Source organism: Danio aesculapii, chromosome 19 (genome assembly GCF_903798145.1).
Source record: "Danio aesculapii chromosome 19, fDanAes4.1, whole genome shotgun sequence".
Lineage (NCBI taxonomy): Eukaryota > Metazoa > Chordata > Actinopteri > Cypriniformes > Danionidae > Danio > Danio aesculapii.
The window spans coordinates 42,067,027-42,091,457 of record NC_079453.1 but is presented as its reverse complement, the minus strand read 5'-3'; the positions used below and the strand labels follow the sequence as shown (position 1 = coordinate 42,091,457).

The window sequence follows — 24,431 nt, the reverse complement described above, 5'->3', positions numbered from 1 at the left end:
AATCACAAATTAGTCATTTCCTAAACTATTTTGTATTATTTTTTCATTTTAAAAAATAAAACCACAAACTAAATCAGTCGATTTGTAATCTATATTCTAATCTATTTTCTATATGTTTTTTATTTTAAAACTAAAAATCACACTCTAATCACTTTGTTTGTTTGTTGACACTTTATTGTCCCCAGTGGAGAAATCTGTCCTGGACTGTAGGCCCACATTTGCATACACTGAACAAAAAACACTGACATCAAAAACACAAATTAACACAAACTTTCAATCAACAACACAAATATTACATATTTAAAAATCTAATTGATGAAGGTAAAAAAAGATTTCTTAAAAGGATTGTATCTGCCCACTGGTAACCTGTATCGTCAACCAGAAAGCATTATACTCAAAATAAACTGTGCGAGGGCTCAGTTAAAATTTTAATAGCTTCGTCACAAACTTGTAATTTTCTATATTATTTTTTTTAATAACATCACATAATAATCACTGTCACTTTCAACACCATTTTCTCTCTATATATTTGTTATTTTAAAAATAAAACCACAAACTAAATCAATGTAATTTTCTAATCTATTTTTTATCATATTTATTTATCATTTCAAAAAAACAAACGAAAAAAAAAATCACATTTTAACCACTTTCGCTTTATAATCTATTTTGTATTCTAATTTTTATGTTTTACTTCACTCTGTAAAAAAAAAAAAAATCACCCTCTAAAAAAAAAATCACTCTCTAAAACAATCCCTCTCTCAATATGACTTTAATTTGTAATCTGCCTTTTATACATAATGAAAAAAAAAATCTAATTCCAACACAACTTTATCTATATATGTTTTTTATCTCTCTGTACTATTTTTTCTTTATTTAAATATTAAATCTTTCTGTTATTAAATCACTTCTATTGTTCAAATTAACTCGTCACTTTGGATGAATCATCAGGCAGTTTATTAAATATACATGTCAAATTTTTAAATAACTTTTATAAGATGCACATCATTAAGTTAAACACCTCATTAATTTGCACTGGCTGCCAGTTGCTGCCCGCATCAAATTCAAAGCTCTGATGTTTGCTTACAAAGTGACCGTTAGCTTGGCTCCTTCATATCTGCTCTCACTTCTGCAGATATATGTGCCCTCCAGAAACTTGCGTTCTGTGAATGAATGTCGCCTCGTTGTTCCATCCCAAAGAGGGAAGAAATCACTTTCCCGAACTCTCACATTCAATCTGCCCAGTTGGTGGAATGAACTCCCTAACTGCATCAGAACAGCAGAGTCACTTGCTGTCTTCAAGAAACGACTAAAAACGCAACTGTTTAGTCTCCACTTTCCTTCCTAATCTGCAACTGCCTCTCTGGCTATACCACTAACTGTGCCCTCTCTCTCTCTGTGCCCCCCCCCTCTCTCTCTCTCTCTCAAAAAAAAAAAAAAAAAAAAAAAAAAAAAAAAAAAAATTTTACTAATGCTTTGCTTCTTAGACTTTACACACCTGAAACTTGTCTATAGCACTTGTTCACTGCTGCTCTTATAGTTGTGTAAATTGCTTCCTTGTCCTCATTTGTAAGTCGCTTTGGATAAAAGCGTCTGCTAAATGACTAAATGTAAATGTAAATGTAATTTGATATAAAAGCACAGCTATTGTACCTCTTTTGGGATGGCAGCTCTTCCTCAGCAGCACAAACATCATACACACGATGATGAGCACAGAAGTGACCGTAACTAACGCCAGCGAAGACACTGCGCTCCCTTCCTGGAGAAATTTTGCTTTTCCTGGAAACACATCAGTGTGTAGAAGTATTACATTTCATACTTTGAAATAAATCAATTATTTGGTGAAATCTTCCTCCTTTTTTATTTGTCCTTTATTTTTGTAACATGTACAGTTGAAGACATCATTATAAGCCCTGCTCTGAATTTGTTATCTTTTTCAAATACTTGCCAAATGATGTTTGACAGACCAAGGAATTTTTCACACCATTTCCCTTTTCTTATTTATTCTTATTTGTTTTATTTCAGATAAAATAAAAGTGTTTTTTAAAACCATTTTAAAGTCAATATTATTAGCCCCCTTAAAAGGTTCAAGAAACCCTCTAATATATTATGATAAACCGACACATCATCACTGGACAGGTATACTTTCTTTGAGATTTTAACAGATTTGTGTGCGTTGAGCATCATTTAAGACAATGTTAGCACTTGTTAGCTTTAATTGTGGTGAAAACTGTATAATTCTGAGCTTTTGTCAGCTAATTTCATCTTCCGGGTTTAAAATCATTATTAGGGTGGGATTAAAATCAATCTGCCTGTCCAGTGATGACGTGTCGGTTTCTTATTATTATTCATAGCTGAGTTTCTTATGAGAAGACCCTGCTTCTTAATTATTCATGAGAACACGTGCTTTTTGAAGGCAAAGCAGACCTGCCAAGCTGTCAGACCGCGCACGGCACGCAGTATTTAGCCGTTCATAAAGGGTCGTATTCCATGTTTGTTTCCATGATCGACTGGGTTTGTTGAATGGTTTTTCCTGCGATGGTGTCAGGGCCGATACAGCAAAGCTGTTTAGTCGAGAGGGCTGTACAAGAATTGGAGAATGGTGGACTTCGTCTTTTGTCAGTTGAGTTTGTTATTATTCAGACACATCGCCTATATGCATGCTGCCATGTTCACACATGTTTAAAATCCTCCGGATTACTGGCAGGACTGATGGTTGGAACAGACAGGGCAAGAGACCTGCTGCACTGCTATCCACTGTGTCTGTATTCAGACCCGGGGATTGAGGAGAGAAATCCACTTTATTTATAGTGTTATATAAACATGACTATCTTTATAATGATATAACAAAATGTGGTTATGTGTATATGAAATTACGAATAACAAATGTAGCACATTTAATGTATTACTTACTGTTTATTTCTTTGCATTTTAACTTTGTAAACTATAAAATCATGGGTCTCTTCATGGTTTGTCTCTCATTTTGTGAGCCGACTGACAGTTGTTCGCTCCCCTCTTTTTCCCCTGCTCAGTTGGTCACACCCACTCCTCCCTCTGCTCACAGCACTCCACGCCCATCATGGAGCATTTTTTGAAAAAATTCTGAGGTAGACTTGAACTGAAGAGGGGGGTTTCATGACCCTTTAAGCAATATATTTTTTAGATTGTCTACAGAACAAACCACTGTTATACAATGACTTGCCTAATTACCCTAACTTTAACCTAATTAACCTAGTTAAGCCTTTAAATGTCACTTTAAACTGAATACTAGTATCTTGAAAAATATCTAGTCAACTATTATGAACTGTCATCATGGCAAAGATAAAAGAAATCAGTTATTAGAGATCAGTTATAAAAACTATGTTAAGAAATGTGTTGAAAAAATATACAAGGGGATTACTATTAATTCAGAAGGGCTAATAATTCTGACTTCAACTGTCTCTTTGATTAACACAACCAAGAACGTGTATTGATTTGTGATGTATTTTTTTAAATTCTGCACCCACATTGAGCTAAAATGCACAGCCTGTATGGATGTAAACAGAAAGAACAGGTGCAGGCCCTTATTTACTTTCCAGTGGAACAAAAAAAAGACTTAATCACAGATGTGGGACAGATTTACAGTTAACAACTGAGGGCAGGAAAAAGACGCGTGCCATGGCCGTGCTGTTTCACAATGGATGGGACAAAGGAACAACAATAATGAAGACAGATTAACCACAAACACCAAAGCCATGGATGATTTATGTAATGTGCTAAATATATTATTATTATTCGGTAACTTAATAGTATTATTATTAATAATAACAGTAGTATCATATTTATACTTATTTAAATTTTATTTAAAAATAAATGAATTAATTAAAGCTCCATGTTTGATGTGAAAGAAAAAAATAACTATTATAAATAAAGGTTTTGTTGCTTCACAGTGTTATTTAAATAGCATTATATGATGATGATGATGATGATGATGATAATAGTATTACCGGTCACACTTATTTTGATGGTTGTTGAATTTAAGTTACATTGCATCTACATGCCAACTAATTCTCATTAGATTATAAGTAGACTATTAGGTTGGGGTTAGGGTTAGGGTTGGGGTTAGTATTAGTTGACATGTACTTGGAAAGTTTCTTATAGTCAGTTAAAGGTCTGTTGAAGGAGCAGTATCAGCAAATATTAAGCAGACAGTCTACTAATACTCAAATGGACCATCAAAATAAGTGTCACCTATAGAGTTCAATAGCATTAAAATATTTTTTTATTTATAAATTTGTTTATATATTATAATCATATTTTATTTAATATTAATATTACAACAACATAATTGTAACATTATTTTTTACATTACTATATTTTTATAGTATTATTAGCATTATATAGTGTGTGTAAATTTTTTGTTTATTTATTATGTTTGGTTTGATGAAATAAAATATTCATAAATAAACAATAATAATTATGATAATAAAGAGCTTTGATTGGTATTTTATAATAGTTTTAGGTCTGTCATTATTATTATTTTTTTCTATTAAATATGATATATTATTACTAAATATTATATTTATTATTAGTATTATTCAGCTTCAATAACACCTGTCTTTGACTCGATTAAGTCAAAGTAATAATTTAGAGTAAATTAATTAATTAACAAAGTTTATATGTATGGTAATAAGCTATTAGTTGTCTTTACTTAAAAATAGTGTGTAAACCTTTTGCCTTAAAATTAAGTAAATGAACTACGTGCATAATTACAAAAATTAAGTCAAATTAACAGTTCAAATGACAAGTTACTTACTTTTTTAAGTGAAGTCAATTTGTCATTTTTTTCAGTGTGTAATTATAACATCTCAACAGAGCATGAAGCCTAATAATAATAATAAAAAGCTTTGATGGGTATTATATAATGTTAGTATTAGGCTTTTTATTATTATTATTACTATTGTTTTTATTAATAATATATTAATAACATTATAATATATCATACTATAACATAATACAATATATTAATATTTTATAATATTAGTACTAGTATTTTAAAAGTTCTTTTGTTTGTTCAATAATATATATATAAATATATATATATATATATATATATATATATATATATATATATATATATATATATATATATATATTATAGGTGGGCATAGATAAATTTTTTTAATCTATATTATTCTCACTGTAATCTTGGAATTAATCTAGATTAAAATGGCTCATTTGAATTCTGCCGAAGACATTCAGAATATGTGTCCTACCCAAATAATGACTGAATATAAGTCTTTGAGAACGGGTTTCTCAAGCCAGGTGGCTCATTAGACCAGGGGCTCATCTCCGGTTTCCAAAATGCATCACAAACTGCTTGAGAAACTGTTCTACTATTATAATAGATAATGAAAATAAATGATGTTCAATAAGATGTACTTGTGTTTACGAACTGTTTATTCAGAATTTTGAACTGTCGGCCTACATAAGCTCGAAACTGCGATTTTTGATTAAAGTCATAACTGGACTAAACAGAAAAGGAATTAAGACATGTGGAGTATGCATATAATAGTGGCATTATTAAAGTAAACACCGCAATCAAACTACTACCGTCATGTAGGACTTTTCGCCATATTTTCCGACAATATCCACAAACACGGCTGTCAGTAAAGGACTGCGCACACACATACGCTCACACACACACACACACACACACACACACACACACACACACACACATCACGAAATGCGGAAGTTTTTTTCTTTCCATTCCGCGTGTGTTATTAAATTCCATAACACTCTCACCAGTCCTTACTCCTTATTTGCATCTATTACCCCAGTTTGTCATGGGGACATGAATGAAATATTCAGGAGTTAAAGTGAAACTGCCGAACTGCAGTTCAAGTCACCCAAAATTACAGCATACACTTGCATGAAAGCACTTCACGTAAACACCTTAATTATATTATTGTCTATTAAGGCAAATAACTGGCCAGGTATACATCCGCGCTAAAATATTAAGGAGAAAGTCTCATAGCTTGCGTAGAATAGACGCAGCTCCCAACCCAACTTTGGGAATTGATTAATGGCGATATTTTTTCTTATCGCGCTATAAGAGTCTCACGGCCCACCACTAATAAATTTTAAAAAATTTACACACATATGTATATGTATATGTATATATATATATATATATATGTATATATATATATATATATATATATATATATATATATATATATATATATATATATATATATATATATATATATATATATATATATATATATATATATATATATATATATATATACATACATACATACATATATACATACATATACATATACATACATATACATATACATATACACACACACACGCGCACACGCACGCACGCACACATTATATATATATATATATATACACACACACACACACACACACATACAGTTAAAGTCAGAATTATTAGCCCCCCTGAATTATTGAGCATAAAGACTAATAACGATAATAATAATAAAGAGCTTTGATGGGTATTTTATAATGTTAGTTTTAGGTCTTTTATTTTTATTATTACTATTGTTATTATTATTATTAATTTAAATAATATGTATTATTGATATATATATTATTATAATATAATATATGATACAGTATATATTAATATTTTATAATATTATTGGTAGTAGCAGTCAGCTTCAGTAACACCTGTTCTATTGATTCGAATAAGTCAACAGAATAGAACTAACTTTTATATGCACTGTAACGAGCTATTGTTGACTTTAAAGCTAGTTGACTTAAAAAAATGTTAGTAAACTTTTTGCCTTAAAATTAAGTAAATGAACTATGTGCATACTTACATATGATTACATATTTTTATAGGGTGTAATTACAACATCTCAATCGAACATGAAGAGATCTAGAGTAGCAGATGGCCACAAACTCACCTCTGTCCAGTCTGGCCACCACCAGTGTGAACTTGGTCTCGTCCTGCTTCTTTGTTGCGTTATTGAAAGCTCTGCACAAGAACTCTTTTCCCTGTGGCAACTCATACGTCTTCACCCCAAATCGCGGCCCCGTCATGACAATCTCAGTCCCATTCTCCGTTTTCGATATCCAAATGAAGGTGTTTGGAGGATTCGAGTCCGCATTACACTCAAAAAACGCCATTTCCCCTGGGTTTACCGTAAAAACCCCTTCCGTTTTCAGAGCTTGGTCACAATTGACTGCCAGGTTATAAGGCCCATCTGGAAAACAAAGAGTTTGGTAATACTTTAGTTTAGGTAACAATTCATACCATTTACTACTGGCTTATAACCTGCCGGTCATTAAGATATATACTTTTTATTAGCACTTATAAAAGTATGATCTTATTTTATATGTCCGTACTAAACCTACCCAATACCTAAATGCAACTACCTTAATATTAACAAGCAGCTTATTAGTAGTTTATTAAGCTAATAGTCTTAGAATTGTACATTAAAATGACCAAAAAGAGTTATTAATTATTCATAAACTGTTTTTCAACATTATTAAAAAATGTTTTTGGTCACTTTATTTTAAGGTAGAATTCCTGCTATTAACAAACCATTAACTATGACTTTTGCCTCAATAAGCTGGTAAGCTAGTAGTTGGGTGTGGATGTTGGGTAGAATTAGGGATGTAGAATAAGGTCATGCAGTATATGTGGTTTAAAATAAACATCCAATATCTCAATTACAGGCAGGTAATAAGCTAGTTAATGTTGAGAATTGGTCCTTAAACGAAAGTGTTTCCATTGTTTTCAAACATTAGAATGTGTTTTGGTACATGATTATTTCACTTTTTTTTTTTTTTTAGTCAGGAGGACTTTCATTAAAAATACATGTATACAGTTATATTAAGCATACAGTTAGTGCTGGCGGTATGGTTGTGTTCTGGGAAAAAACTCCACAAGCCAATCCATGAAAGCAGCAAAAAAAATCAACCCCATCATGGGGGTAACAGAACAGAACAGAAGAGCATTCATAAACAATTTCAATGTCAGAGACATGAGGCTGATTACCATGCTGTAAAACCCCAAAAGTTAAGGAAACTCAAACCATTTGAGGAAACTGATTGCTACAAACCATTTGAGTTCAAAAACTAATCCTAATGAGTACTGTGAACTTAATCAGAGTAAATGAAGCAATGTGTGCACAGTAAAACCTGATAAATGAAGAGAACTCAAACCAACAGAGCACTGTAAACATCAATAAGTTAATGCAACTTAAACTGTTTGAGGAAACCGATTGCTACAAACCATTTGAGTTCAAAAACTAATATATATGAGTTCTGTGAACTTACACCATTTAAGTTAACTCATTACCTTCAACACTGAGTTCAAAACTCTTTTCAAATGAGTAGAATTAACTTTCAGTCAATTTTGAGTTAACTACACTCATTTAATTTGATAAAGTTGACTGTTGGGTTTTACAGTGTACTGTATGTATTTGTCTAATTCTTTGAACTGATAAGAGAATTGAGCTAGGAGGAGTTGGGGATGGTGGAGGGAGTGCCGAATACCCAAACGCTAAAGAGAGACTGGATGTATGATTTAAATAGACCACTTTGACAGATGTCAGAACCAGATTGGTACACGTCATGAAAAGCTAATTGTCAGCTGATGCAAGCTTGATTTGAGGTGTCTGACTGAACTACGCTCCATTTAAAGAATAATCAAATTTTGCATGATACTGTATGTGTCCCTGAAGCACTGCATGAGTATATTTATTTTTGGGATTAACCAAAAAATCATTTTATGAGTCAAAATGATCAGTTATCGAATCATCGATTCTTTTTTTCTATTCTATTTTTATGCCAAAACAAATTTGATTACTAAGTAAAGATCATGATCCATGAAGACATTTGACTAATTTACTACTGTAATTATATTAAAACTCAATTTTTTTAGTAGTATTCATTGATAAGAAGTTAATTTGGAACATTTTAAAGGCTGTTTTTTGTTCAATTTAAAAAATTATAATATAATATATATATATAATAATATATCTATATAAACTACATATTTTCAGATATTTGTTTCTCTGCCAAATATTACAATATCCTAACAAAGCTTATTACTTCAGATTTCAGATTTAAAAACAGACTCTTGGGACTGGTTTTGTGGTCTGGGGTCATACATATTTAATAATAAGTTCAAGTCAAATTAAGTGTGTTATTTAAGATTATTGCACCCATATTTTAACATTTAATCTTCACAAACAAATTTACTCGAATCACTTACGTGGACAATTTCCTAGTGTTACAATCACTAGCGATTTAATCCTGGCAGATTGCTGGTAAAAACACATATTGCTAAAGAACTACAAATCCGCCGTTACATAAACTACAGATCCAGTCATGTACCACACACACCTGTTCCGGTTATTCTGAAGCTGTTCAGAACTGATGACATGGACTTTAAAAGCATCATAGACACACACACTAGTTGCTAAGTTTTGTAAACCGTATTGTGAACATTACGACGCGCTTTCCTTGCTTTGTCTTGCCGTGTTAGACCCTTGCTGTCAAGGTTTATGGGTCTGTGTGTTCTTTCTGTGTGTTATGTGTCATGACATGTGTGTTGTCGTGTGCTGATTTAATCAGCATCCTCCAGCTGATCTCGGTTTCACTAGCGATATATTCAGTCTGTGGTTACTGCTGGTTATCAGTCCGTTGTTTGTTCTTGTGCCTGTCTGTTGTTTCCCAGGATTCTCTGCATTCTGGTCGCTGGATGACGACTTTGTTTGGCCAGTTGGCACACTTTGTTTTGGACACTTTTCTAGGGTTCTCTGGCTTCCAGCCATTTCGTATCCTTTGATACTTTAATTATTTTTTAAAATAAATTCATTCGCAATTGGATCCTCTCTGTTTGATGACGTGACACTTGCCTTGTTTGTTTGTTTTACGTTGTTTGCTACCTGCCCTCTGACCACTCGCCAGTTTTTTGTTTAGGACTCTGGATTATCTGCATACACCCGTTAGCCCCTGTATTGACTGTTGCATGCCTGATCATTTTTGAAATTAAACCTGCATTTTGATCTTTGTAGGACTTTTTAATTCTCATTTTAAAAAATATTTTACATTTTTTAACCTACATATTGTCAAATTGATACATCTCAGTCAAATATTGTCCTATCCTAACAAAGCTTATTTATTCAGATTTTATTTGATTAAAACAAATTCTTCGGTCTGGTATTGTGCTCCGGGCTCATATATATCCTTCGGTCTCGCTACAATCCAACCCGCTCTTTAAGATCTCAAAACTCAGGGCTTCTGGTAGTTCCTAGAATAGCAAAGTCGAGTAAAGGAGGACGAGCCTTCTCATTTATGGCTCCAAAACTCTGTAATTGCCTTCCTGATAATGTTCGAGGCTCAGACACACTCTCGCAGTTCAAAACTAGATTAAAGACCCATCTTTTTATAAAAAGCAATACACCCAGTGCATCACTTAGCGGTATGATACATGAATGTGCTCGACACAGGTTTCTTTATCTCATTTATATACACTATGAATAGCAGTTACGCTAATTATTCTCTTTATTCTCTATTTCCACCTGGGGATACTCATCCTGAGGCCCTCAGACTATGCAGCGCTACTGATTCAATCCAAGACCAACGATGAGATGATCCCAAGGTTTCCATATCCTGGACCAGGCCATATCCTGAGCAGCTGCTGTGGTGATCATGGAGGAGTGGAGAGCATGAGACTGTTCGCTGTGCTCCAGGGACTGATGAGTCTTCGCTGAGTTTCAGTTCCAGCCTCCGGTGCCTTGACTGCAACTCTGCACAGAACGTTTGGCTATAGTAGAAATGGTCGTGCCCAATTGAGCCTGGTTTCTCTCAAGGTTTTTTAATTCTTAACTTTCGCCAATTGGTGAAGTTTTTTCCTCAGCGCTGTCGCCACTGGCTTGCATGGTTCGGGATCTGTAGAGCTGCGCATCGATGGATTTGCTCTTCAGTGTTTAGACTCTCAGTAGTGATTATTAAACCACACTGAACTGAGCTAAACTGAACTGAACTTAAACTCTGAAAACTGAACAACACTGATTCAATTTACTATGATCTTCTATGTGAATCTGCTTTGACACAATCTACATTGTAAAAGCGCTATACAAATAAAGGTGTATTAAACACTATAATAACTCAACCCACGATTTGTTATTGTAAGAACTTAATTTGGATAATTTTAAAGGTATTTTTTCTCATTTTTTTTGCTTTTTTTTTATCTACATATTTTCAAATTGATGCATCTCAGCCAAATATTGTCCTATCCTAGCAAATCTTATTTATTCAGATTTTATGGTTTTATGGACTGGTTTTGTGATCTGGAATCATATATATTTAATAATAAGTTCAGGTCAAAATAAGTGTGTTATTTCAGATTATTGCACCTTTTTAACATTTTTATCATGGACAATTTCCTAGCATACACTATCCATGGCTCTAAAATTCCTTCTGTAAAGTTAATTTGATGTGGACACCAACATTACACTTTAAAGCCTTTAATAACTCAACCCATAATTTGTTATTTTAAGAACTTAATTTGCACAGTTTTAAGGCTTTTTCTTCTCATTTTTAAAAATATATTTTTTTACATTTTTTAGCATACATATTTTCAAATGGATGTATCTCAGCCAAATATTGTTCTATCCTAACAAGCCTTATTTATTTAGGATTATATTTGTTTAAAACTAATTCTTAGGACTGGTATTGTGCTCCGGGTTCATATATTTAATAAGGTCAGATTAAAATAAGTATATGTTTAACATGATTTCACCCACATTTTAACTTAATTTAACTTAATATTCACAAATATATTGTGGACACACTATCCATGTCTCTAAAATCCCTTCTGTAAAGTTAATTTGATGTATACATCAACATTAGGCTTTGAAACCTTTAATAACTCAACCCACATTCATCTCTCAGTTATTATAAATGACACGTCATGCACAGATCATGTTTAACGTCTGAGTAACAATGCAAACAGCAAAGGATTCTCAGGCTGCGGGAGGAACAGAGTCCAATAACGACACCAGCCATGATAACAGATGATAAATGAGCTTGAGGTCAGTAAACGATGACAGATACTCACAGAACACGCTGAGATCAGACCGTTGGCTTTGTGCTCTGCTGATCTGGTTATGAGCCTCACAAACGTACTGCCCCATGTCTTCTTTCCTGACGGGGTTTATGAAAAGCATCCCGTTATCTTCAGAGAATGTGTGCCGTTCGCTTGGACCAACCAACATGTTGTCCTTTAGCCATTTGTACTGTATCTTCGTGCCGTGTTGAGCAGAGCAAGTCAGTGTTACGTTGTCCCGGTCTTCTACAAGTTCAGATTCTGGAGTTTTACTGATAACAGGAGTGGAGACCGGTACTGTAAAACAGAAAAGATGTTAAAATGTAACCCTGCTGCTTATTCGTTTTTGTTAGTGTAAAGCAGGGGTGTCCAAACTCGGTCCTGGAGGGCCGGTGTCCTGCTGAGTTTAGCTCTAACTTGCTTCAACACACCTGCCTGGAACTTTTTAGTACATCTAGTAAGAGCTGGATTAGCTTCAGGTGTGTTTGATTTGGGTTGGAGCTAAAATATGCAGGACACCGGCCCTTCAGGACCAAGTTTGAACATCCCTGGTGTAAAGTGTTTTTCCATTTATTTACGGTTGTGAATTTCATTATTGGACCTTGATCTATGCTCTGTCGACTTTTGATGATAAAAATTCAACTCTACAGTTTAACATAGTGACTTCTATTGACATTTTAGTAGTTTGGAATAATATAATGTATAAGAAATAATATAGAGAGAAATTAGTCTGTAAAATAATAGAAAATGTACTGGAGTTTATTACAAGACTTTTGCACGGTATACAACTCCAACCCAGACAATATATCACTTTAAACTGTCAAAAACGTTGATAAAAGTATTTTTTTAACTTAAATAGGTTAAAATTTGTAGTAAGAAATATCAAGGTCTCATAATGCAATTCAAAAGCATAAATAAAAAATAAATAAAAAACAGGAATCACAAAATACGGAAAACTGCTAATTTATAGGTATAATTTTTTACAGTGTACCCACCCCCCTTATCTTTTTGTTATTGACTTATTATTATTGTAACAAGGGCTTCATATTAAATTTTTTGATCACCAGCCACTGTGGTTAGTAGTTTTCTAACGTTACTAGCCACTCACCATTTTCATTTTGTACAATTTGTTGGAAGGAATGAGTAACTGCTACTATGATGCATGAACTGTTGTGAAAATGTAAATAGTGTTGTGAAAAAAAATGCACCAAAGCGACTGAGAAAAACTGTAAAACAGGCGATGTTTAAAACACAAAAATAAAATCAAAAATACAAGCTGAATGTCTGATGAATATGGCCCTCAAATACAAAACACTTCAGGATTTTTAAAGTTGTCATTTTATTCGGTGGATTCGACCGAATTTCTGTTAAAAAGAAATCTGATGGATGGAAGGATGGATGGAAGGATGGATGGAAGGATGGATGGATGGATGGATGGATGGATGGATGGATGGATGGATGGATGGATGGATGGATGGAGGGATAGAACAATAGTTAGAACGATGGATGGACTGACGGATAGAGAGACAGAGAGAGAGAGAGAGAGAGAGACAGATAGAACGATGGATGGATGGATGGATGGATGGATGGATGGATGGATGGATGGATGGATGGATGGATGGATGGATGGATGGATGGATGGATGGATGGATGGATGGATGGATGGACAGACAGAGATAGATGGACGGACGGACAGACAGACACAGATAGAGAGACAAATAGATAGACAGACAGACAGACAGACAGACAGATACATAGATAGACAGACAGACAGACAAATAGATAGACAGACAGACAGACAGATACATAGATAGACAGACAGACAGACAAATAGATAGACAGACTGACAGACAAATAGATAGACAGACAGACAGACAAATAGATAGACAGACAGACAGACAGACTGACAAATAGATAGACAGACTGACAGACATAGAGACAGACAGACTGACAGACAGACAGACTGACAGACAGACAGACAGACAAATAGATAGACAGACTGACAGACATAGAGACAGACAGACAGACAGACAGACAACCCAAAAATCCTCTTACCGCTTACTGTAACCGTCACTGTTTTAGTGACAGAAACTGGAGGAGCGTTTTCATTAAAAACGATGTTGATCTGCAGCTCGTATTCCCCCTCTGTGTCTTCGTCCAGATCCACAAACTTCAGTGAAACATCAGGCAGTTCCTGCATCGTGATGTTCTTCACTAGCAGATTGGGGATGGAACTGGTTGTACTGGGAGAAAACCGGAAAGTGACCAAAGGAGTGACTTTGGGCTTGGTCTTGAACCAGGATCCCTGGAACGGCACATCCTTGACATTAAAATGAGTCTCAACTCTGAGCACCATAGAGTCCCCTTTTCTGCCATGCTGCGTGGGCTGAAGCTGAATGTATTCAGAGTCGGTGCCTGTTCAGAAGAGAGCAGTAAATGATGTTTAATGATGTCAAAATAATATACTGTTATTTTGTATATATACATATTATATATACAATATATATATATATATATATATATTATATACTCAGACTCAGTATATATATTATATACTCAGACATATTTTCTAATATGTCATTTCTAATAACTGATTTATGTTTGCCATTATGACAGTACATAATATTTTACTAAATATTTTCAAGATACTAGGTTTTCAGCTTAATATGACATTTAAAGATTTAAGTAGGTTAATTAGGCAAGGTAAATAGGCAAGTCATTCTATAATGCTGGTTTGTTTTGTAGACAACTGAAAAAAAAAATATTGCTTAAGGGGGATAATAATATTGACCTTAAATGGATTACAAAAAATGACAAAAAAAAATAATAATAATCAAAAATATTATATGAAATACTGCTATAAATTTCTTTTTCTGTTAAACATCATTTGGAATAGATTTGAAAAAGAACAGTAATAATTTTGACTTCAACAGTAAGTAAAAATACATACATTTAAGCAAGGATGGGCAGTTTATGATACATGCATTTCAAATACGTGTTTGAAATACAAAATAGTATTTTGTGATTTGTATTTGACAGGGTTTATGAAAATTTTTATATTTTGTATCAAAATACTTTAGTGTCTTGTATTTTTGTATTTTAAAATACTGTAAAGTACTTTGTAAGAAATCTACATGATGACATCATAAAAACGCGGCCTCTGATAGGTGCTTTCTTACTAGTCTTGGAACTAGTTACTTGTCTTGGAACAGAACAGAAATTTGACCAAGAAGGTCTTCAATGCTTGGAGTATGGATGGAAATTATGCACACATAAAGAAAATAGCTGACAAACGGCATGGGTATATTTAAAAGTAAGTCAACAATCATTGAAAATAGAATACTGCACAATGCCTAGACCAGTAATATGTAACAGCTGTAGTGTACAATTCAGCATCAGCATCTTTGCTTAAGTAATTAGATGGAATAAAATATCAGTCCTTAAGAACAGTTTGAGGAGCCTATAGAACATAATCAGTCCCACTCTCAGTGCTACAGGTGGAAATGCAAAGAAAGTTTAAAAAAATAAATAAATAAATAAACCTTCAGATGGTGTAATGGTGTTGACGAAGGGGTTAAACTAGGACTCTTCCAGTTAAAGAAGAACTGAAAAACTCTTGGGAGAATAAGTAAACTGCACAAATAATAGTAGTTTTGGATGGATTGCTGATGTACTGTAGACACCAAGAAAATAAGACAAACAACATAAAAAATAAGTCATACAGTGGCGACATTATAATTTCATTGGTTGTTTCAAATGCCAGTAGTTGATCTGCAGGTATAGTTAATTGAAGAGGAAATATTCTTGTCAAAACATGTCAAAGTGGCACAATCCAGTATATTAGACACAAATATATAATAATACTCCAGTCTATACAAGCTGGTCAAAAACTCCTTTGCAAAAACAGATAACTCCATTTTTTGAGATATCATATTTTATGTTGTGCATTGAAGAGAACACTTGCTAAAACATGATGTGTGAATTAAAGTACTAAAACTGTATATTTTAGTAGTTTTCAGAATTTTTTTTTCACTTAATTTTTTTAAATAAATATTTTTTAATACTTATGTAATCAAAACATTTAAATAACTACTTCATATATCACCCTTTTAAAATATAAGACTGTTAAAAGATGGTGGCAGTTTTACTGGCCACGCAATGGATGGAAACACAATGAAGAGATATAGTACTATATGCCTATACTATATAGTACCAATATGCCTGTTGATGGAAAGTTTACGAAAAAAAGTCATGCTTCCTTGTAAAAGTAGTTTGTAGTATTTTATACAAAATACAGGTATTTTATTTTGATACATTTTTGGTTGCAGTATTTTATAGTTTATTTTGATACATGTAAAATTGATGTATTTGGTATTTTATTTTCAATGTACTTCAATGCATTTTGCCCATCCCTGCATATAAGCAGTTTTGCGCAGTGCAACGGCCCTGTCGAGTCAAGACGTAAAACGCATGGATGGATTCACTGGAGAAGTTCAGAAAACTTTTAAATTTTATTCCTAAGCATAAATTAAACACAGTCACGGTTAAAAAAGATGGATGGATGGATGGATAGCATAGACTAACAACAACGACAACTGATGGATGGATGGATGGATGGATGGATGGATGGCATAGACTAACAACAACGACAACTGATGGATGGACGGATGGATAGATAGCATAGACTAACCACAACAACGACAACTGATGGATGGATGGATGGATGGATGGATAGATAGCATAGACTAACAACAACGACAACTGATGGATGGATGGATGGATGGATAGATAGCATAGACTAACAACAACGACAACTGATGGATGGATGGATGGATGGATAGATAGCATAGACTAACAACAACGACAACTGATGGATGGATGGATGGATGGATGGATAATTGGATGGATAGATGGCATAGACTAAGAACAACAACAACTGATGGATGGATGGATGGATGGATGGATGGATAGCATAGACTAACAACAACAACAACTGATGGATGGATAGATAGCATAGACTAACAACAACGACAACTGATTGATGGATGGATGGATGAATGAATGGATGGATGAATAGCATAGACTAACAACAATGACAACTGATTGATGGATGGATGGATGGATGAATGGATGGATGGATAGATAGCATAGACTAACCACAACAACGACAACTGATGGATGGATGGATGGATGGATAGATAGCATAGACTAACAACAACGACAACTGATGGATGGATGGATGGATAGATAGCATAGACTAACAACTACGACAACTGATGGATGGATGGATGGATAGATAGCATAGACTAACAACAACGACAACTGATGGATGGATGGATGGATGGATGGATGGATGGATGGATAATTGGATGGATGGATGGCATAGACTAACAACAATGACAACTGATGGATGGATGGATGGATAATTGGATGGATGGATAGCATAGACTAACAACAACGACAACTGATGGATGGATGGATGGATGGATAGCATAGACTAACAACAACAACGACAACTGATGGATGGATGGATGGATAGATAGCATAGACTAACAACAACGACAACTGATGGATGGATGGATGGATGGATGGATAATTGGATGGATGGATGGCATAGACTAAGAACAACGACAACTGATGGATGGATGGATGGATGGATAGCAGACTAACAACAACGACAACTGATGGACGGATGGATGGATGGATGGATGGATGGATGGCATAGACTAAGAACAACGACAACTGATGGACGGATGGATGGATGGATGGATGGATGGATGGATGGCATAGACTAAGAACAACGACAACTGATGGACGGATGGATGGATGGATGGATGGATGGATGGATGGATGGATGGATGGATGGATAGCATAGACTAACAACAACGACAACTGATGGATGGATGGATGGATGGATAGCATAGACTAACAACAACGACAACTGATGGATGGATAGATAGCATAGACTAACAACAAAGACAACTGATTGATGGATGGATGGATGATGAATGGATGGATGGATAGCATAGACTAACAACAATGACAACTGATGGATGGATGGATGGATGAATGGATGGATTGATAGCATAGACTAACAACAATGACAACCGATGGATGGATTGATGGATAGCACAGACTAACAACAACGTCAACTGATGGATGGATGGATGGATGGATGGATAGATAGCATAGACTAACAACAACGACAACTGATGGATAGATGGATAGCATAGACTAACAACAACGATGATGGATGGATGGATGGATGGATGGATGGATAGCATAGACTAACAACAACGACGATGGATGGATGGATGGATGGATGGATGGCATAGACTAACAACAGCGACAACTGATGGATGGATGGATGGATGGATGGATGGATGGATGGATAGCATAGACTAACAACAGCGACAACTGATGGATGGATGGATGGATGGATGGATGGATGGATAGCATAGACTAACAACAGCAACAACTGATGGATGGATGGATAGAAGTAACAAATTTAAGTGGATTAAACATAAAAAATAAGTTTCCCTCCAAAAATGTCCAGAATTATGTTGTTTAAGCTGATTTTAAATAAGTACTTTGAATAAGCAGCACAAATCTTTTATTTGTTTTGAGTTCACAGGACTGTCCACAAAGTACAAAAGACCCACTACATGTACAGCTTTAAACTCAATACACCAACTGCTGAATTTCAATGTTTTCGGTAATTTGGGGCAAACGGAATTGCATGAAAAACTGTAATGTTTCTCATTACCATTGAAATAGCTGAATAAAACATGAATCTAAATCTACAGCGAATCTAAGTTTACCAACTCATTAGGTTACTTCATTCATTCAGTTTCCTTCAGCTTAGTGCCTTATTTATCAGGGGTTGCCACAGCGGAATGAACCACCAAATATACCGGCATTTGTTTTACGCAGCGGATACCCTCCAGCCACAGCCAAGTATTGGGAAACACACACACAACACAACACACACACACACACACACACACACACACACACACACACACACACACACACACACACACACACACACACACACACACACACAGCCAATTTAGTTTGTTCATTTCACCAATAGAGCATGTGTTTGGACTGTGGGAGAAACCAGAGCACCTGGAGGAAACCCACACGAACGCAAGGAGAACATGCAAACTCCACACAGAAATGATTTGAAATGAATTGGCCCAGCCGGGATTCGAACCAGCGACCTTCTTGCCGTGAGGCACTGAGCCCTCATGCCGCCCTTAGTTACTTCAATTAACTGAAAAATGGAAATTTGAGTCTGACACAACCAGTCTTCACACAAGCGGCATCACACTGGATTTATCCACATCATTAATTAGTTCACACACACACACACAGAGATCTGCAGTTTAATCACCGCTGCTTTGCCCTCGTCACTTGATCCTGTACCTGCATGAGCAAATATTTACCGGCTTCTCAGAATGATAGTTATCAAACATCAAGTCCTCTCTAATTTGTCTGAACTGGTCCGTGAGCAAACACTCAGTCTTTACATCAGGCTTTACATGAAGTCATGGAGACCACAGTTTCACTGATCACCAGATTAACGCTGGCAAGCATAAAATTACACACCAGACTGAACTGTAAATGAACGCTCTCTTTACTTAAAGGGACAGTGCACCCAAAACTGAAAATTCTGTCATCATTTAATCACCGTTCAGTTGTTCAAAACGTGAGTTTTTTACTCTGTTAAATACAAAAAGGAGATATTTTGAAGAATGTTAGAAACCTATAACCACTGACTTACATGGTAGGAAAAAAACAATGCCTCTGGAAGTCAGTGGTTATAGGATTGGGTGAACTATAGCTTTAAAATGATAACTCAACCAAAGTCATTTGATAACTTTTCGCATACAGAAATCAGATGTATCATAATATATGAACAACATATACACTTACCGGCCACTTTATTAGGTATACCTTACTAGTACAGTGTTGGGCCCTCTTTTGCCTTCAGGACTGCCTTAATCCTTCGTGGCATAGATTCAACATGGTTCTGGAAATATTCCTCAGAGATTATGATGTCCATATTGACATGATAGCATCACACTGTGGCTGCAGATTTGTCAGCTGCACATCCATGATGGGAATTTCTCATTCCACCACATCCCAAAGTTGCTCTATTGGATTGAGATCTGGTGACTGTGGAGGCCATTTGAGTACAGTAAACTTATACAGTGCTGGAAGTAGCCATCAGAAGATGGGTACACTGTGGTCCTAAAAGGATGCTCTTCTGTATACCTCGGTTGTAACGAGTGGTCATTTGAGTAACTGTTGCTTTTCTATCAGCTTGAACCAGTCTGGCCATTCCCCTCTGACCTCTGGCATAAACAAGGCATTTGTGCAGCTCAATGGTTATTTTCTCTTTTTTGGACTATTCTCTGTAAACCCAATAGATGGTTGAGCGTGAAAATCCCTGTAGATCAGACATTTCTGAAATACTCAGACCAGCCTGTCTGGCACCAACAACCACATTCAAAGTCACTTAAATCATCCTTTTTCCCCATTCAGATGCTCGGTTTGAACTGCAGCAGATCGTCTTGACCATTTCTACATGCCTAAATGCATTGAGTTGCTGTTATGTGAATGGCTGATTAGAAATTTGCGTTAACGAGCAGTTGGACAGGTGTACCTAATAAAGTGGCCGATGAGTGTATATAAAATTAGAGCAAATATATTTAATTCCAATTGTTAAAAAAATATTTGTGAATGACCACATTTGCATATATCACCATATATCCAAGTTGCGCTTATTCACTTTCTTCCTTGAGTTTATATCTCGCAATTCTGAGCTTTTTCTCACATCTGATATTCTGAAAATTAGAAATGAGCAATTGTTGACTTTACTTAAAGTGACTGAACCCATTGCTTTTAAAGTGATTAGTTGACTTTTCTTAATTAAAGAGATTAAACCTGTTGCTTTTAATGCGATTAGTTGACTTTACTTAAAGAGATTAAACCTGTTGCTTTTAAAGCGGTAAGTTGACTTTACTTAAAGAGATTAAACCTGTTGCTTTTAAAGCGGTAAATTGACTTTACTCAATTAAAGTTATCAAACCTATGGCTTTTAAAGCGATTAGTTGACTTTACTTAAAGTAAACCCGTTGCCTTTTAAGCTATTAATTGAGTTTACTCAAATAAACCTTTGGCTTTTAAAGCAATTAGTTGACTTTACTTAACTTAAGTGATTAAACCTGTGGCTTTAAAAGCGATTAGTTGACTTTACTTAAATAAAGTGATTAAACCTGTGGCTTTAAAAGCGATTAGTTGACTTTACTTAAATAAAGTGATTGAACCTGTGGCTTTAAAAGCGATTAGTTGACTTTACTTAAATAAAGTGATTGAACCTGTGGTTTTAAAAGCGATTAGTTGACTTTACTTAAATAAAGTGATTGAACCTGTGGTTTTAAAAGCGATTAGTTGACTTTACTTAAATAAAGTGATTGAACCTGTGGCTTTAAAAGCGATTAGTTGACTTTACTTAAATAAAGTGATTAAACCTGTGGCTTTAAAAGCGATTAGTTGACTTTACTTAAATAAAGTGATTAAACCTGTGGCTTTTAAAGCGATTAGTTGACTTTACTTAAATAAAGTGATTGAACCTGTGGCTTTAAAAGCGATTAGTTGACTTTACTTAAATAAAGTGATTGAACCTGTGGCTTTAAAAGTGATTAGTTGACTTTACTTAAATAAAGTGATTGAACCTGTGGCTTTAAAAGCGATTAGTTGACTTTACTTAAATAAAGTGATTAAACCTGTGGCTTTAAAAGCGATTAGTTGACTTTACTTAAATAAAGTGATTAAACCTGTGGCTTTAAAAGCGATTAGTTGACTTTACTTAAATAAAGTGATTGAACCTGTGGCTTTAAAAGCGATTAGTTGACTTTACTTAAATAAAGTGATTGAACCTGTGGCTTTAAAAGCGATTAGTTGACTTTACTTAAAGTGATTAAACCTGTGGCTTCAAAAGCAATTAGCTGACTTTACTTAAATAAAGTGATTAAACCTGTGGCTTTAAAAGCGATTAGTTGACTTTACTTAAATAAAGTGATTGAACCTGTGGCTTTAAAAGCGATTAGTTGACTTTACTTAAATAAAGTGATTGAACCTGTGGCTTTAAAAGCGATTAGTTGACTTTACTTAAATAAAGTGATTGAACCTGTGGCTTTAAAAGCGATTAGTTGACTTTACTTAAATAAAGTGATTAAACCTGTGGCTTTAAAAGCGATTAGTTGACTTTACTTAAATAAAGTGATTAAACCTGTGGCTTTAAAAGCGATTAGTTGACTTTACTTAAATAAAGTGATTAAACCTGTGGCTTTTAAAGCGATTAGTTGACTTTACTTAAATAAAGTGATTGAACCTGTGGCTTTAAAAGCGATTAGTTGACTTTACTTAAATAAAGTGATTGAACCTGTGGCTTTAAAAGCGATTAGTTGACTTTACTTAAATAAAGTGATTGAACCTGTGGCTTTAAAAGCGATTAGTTGACTTTACTTAAATAAAGTGATTAAACCTGTGGCTTTAAAAGCGATTAGTTGACTTTACTTAAATAAAGTGATTGAACCTGTGGCTTTAAAAGCGATTAGTTGACTTTACTTAAATAAAGTGATTAAACCTGTGGCTTTAAAAGCGATTAGTTGACTTTACTTAAATAAAGTGATTGAACCTGTGGCTTTAAAAGCGATTAGTTGACTTTACTTAAATAAAGTGATTGAACCTGTGGCTTTAAAAGCGGTTAGTTGACTTTACTTAAATAAAGTGATTAAACCTGTGGCTTTAAAAGCGATTAGTTGACTTTACTTAAAGTGATTAAACCTGTGGCTTTAAAAGCGATTAGTTGACTTTACTTAAATAAAGTGATTGAACCTGTGGCTTTAAAAGCGATTAGTTGACTTTACTTAAATAAAGTGATTGAACCTGTGGTTTTAAAAGCGATTAGTTGACTTTACTTAAATAAAGTGATTAAACCTGTGGCTTTAAAAGCGATTAGTTGACTTTACTTAAAGTGATTAAACCTGTGGCTTTAAAAGCGATTAGTTGACTTTACTTAAAGTGATTAAACCTGTGGCTTTAAAAGCGATTAGTTGACTTTACTTAAATAAAGTGATTAAACCTGTGGCTTTAAAAGCGATTAGTTGACTTTACTTAAATAAAGTGATTAAACCTGTGGCTTTTAAAGCGATTAGTTGACTTTACTTAAATAAAGTGATTGAACCTGTGGCTTTAAAAGCGATTAGTTGACTTTACTTAAATAAAGTGATTGAACCTGTGGCTTTAAAAGCGATTAGTTGACTTTACTTAAATAAAGTGATTAAACCTGTGGCTTTAAAAGCGATTAGTTGACTTTACTTAAAGTGATTAAACCTGTGGCTTTAAAAGCGATTAGTTGACTTTACTTAAATAAAGTGATTAAACCTGTGGCTTTAAAAGCGATTAGTTGACTTTACTTAAAGTGATTAAACCTGTGGCTTTAAAAGCGATTAGTTGACTTTACTTAAATAAAGTGATTAAACCTGTGGCTTTAAAAGCGATTAGTTGACTTTACTTAAAGTGATTAAACCTGTGGCTTTAAAAGCGATTAGTTGACTTTAATGTGATTAAACCTGTGGCTTTAAAAGCGATTAGTTGACTTTACTTAAAGTGATTAAACCTGTGGCTTTAAAAGCGATTAGTTGACTTTACTTAAATAAAGTGATTGAACCTGTGGTTTTAAAAGCGATTAGTTGACTTTACTTAAATAAAGTGATTAAACCTGTGGCTTTAAAAGCGATTAGTTGACTTTACTTAAATAAAGTGATTAAACCTGTGGCTTTAAAAGCGATTAGTTGACTTTACTTAAAGTGATTAAACCTGTGGCTTTAAAAGCGATTAGTTGACTTTACTTAAATAAAGTGATTAAACCTGTGGCTTTAAAAGCGATTAGTTGACTTTACTTAAATAAAGTGATTAAACCTGTGGCTTTAAAAGCGATTAGTTGACTTTACTTAAATAAAGTGATTGAACCTGTGGCTTTAAAAGCGATTAGTTGACTTTACTTAAATAAAGTGATTGAACCTGTGGTTTTAAAAGCGATTAGTTGACTTTACTTAAATAAAGTGATTAAACCTGTGGCTTTAAAAGCGATTAGTTGACTTTACTTAAATAAAGTGATTAAACCTGTGGCTTTAAAAGCGATTAGTTGACTTTACTTAAATAAAGTGATTAAACCTGTGGCTTTAAAAGCGATTAGTTGACTTTAATGTGATTAAACATGTTGCCTTAAAATTATTAAGCAAACAAACTATTTGCATATTTACAAAAA

General features: G+C 34.2%; 1 protein-coding gene across 1 annotated transcript in view; it reads right to left on the bottom strand.

The window, feature by feature from the left end:
• Nucleotides 1-24,431, bottom strand: part of hepacam2 (HEPACAM family member 2) — a 33,951-nt gene that overhangs the window by 6,000 nt on the left and 3,520 nt on the right. The window contains 4 exon segments of the mRNA XM_056479748.1: nucleotides 1,651-1,776; nucleotides 6,927-7,226; nucleotides 12,098-12,382; nucleotides 14,141-14,500. Coding sequence (XP_056335723.1) covers nucleotides 1,651-1,776; nucleotides 6,927-7,226; nucleotides 12,098-12,382; nucleotides 14,141-14,500 — 1,071 coding nt within the window.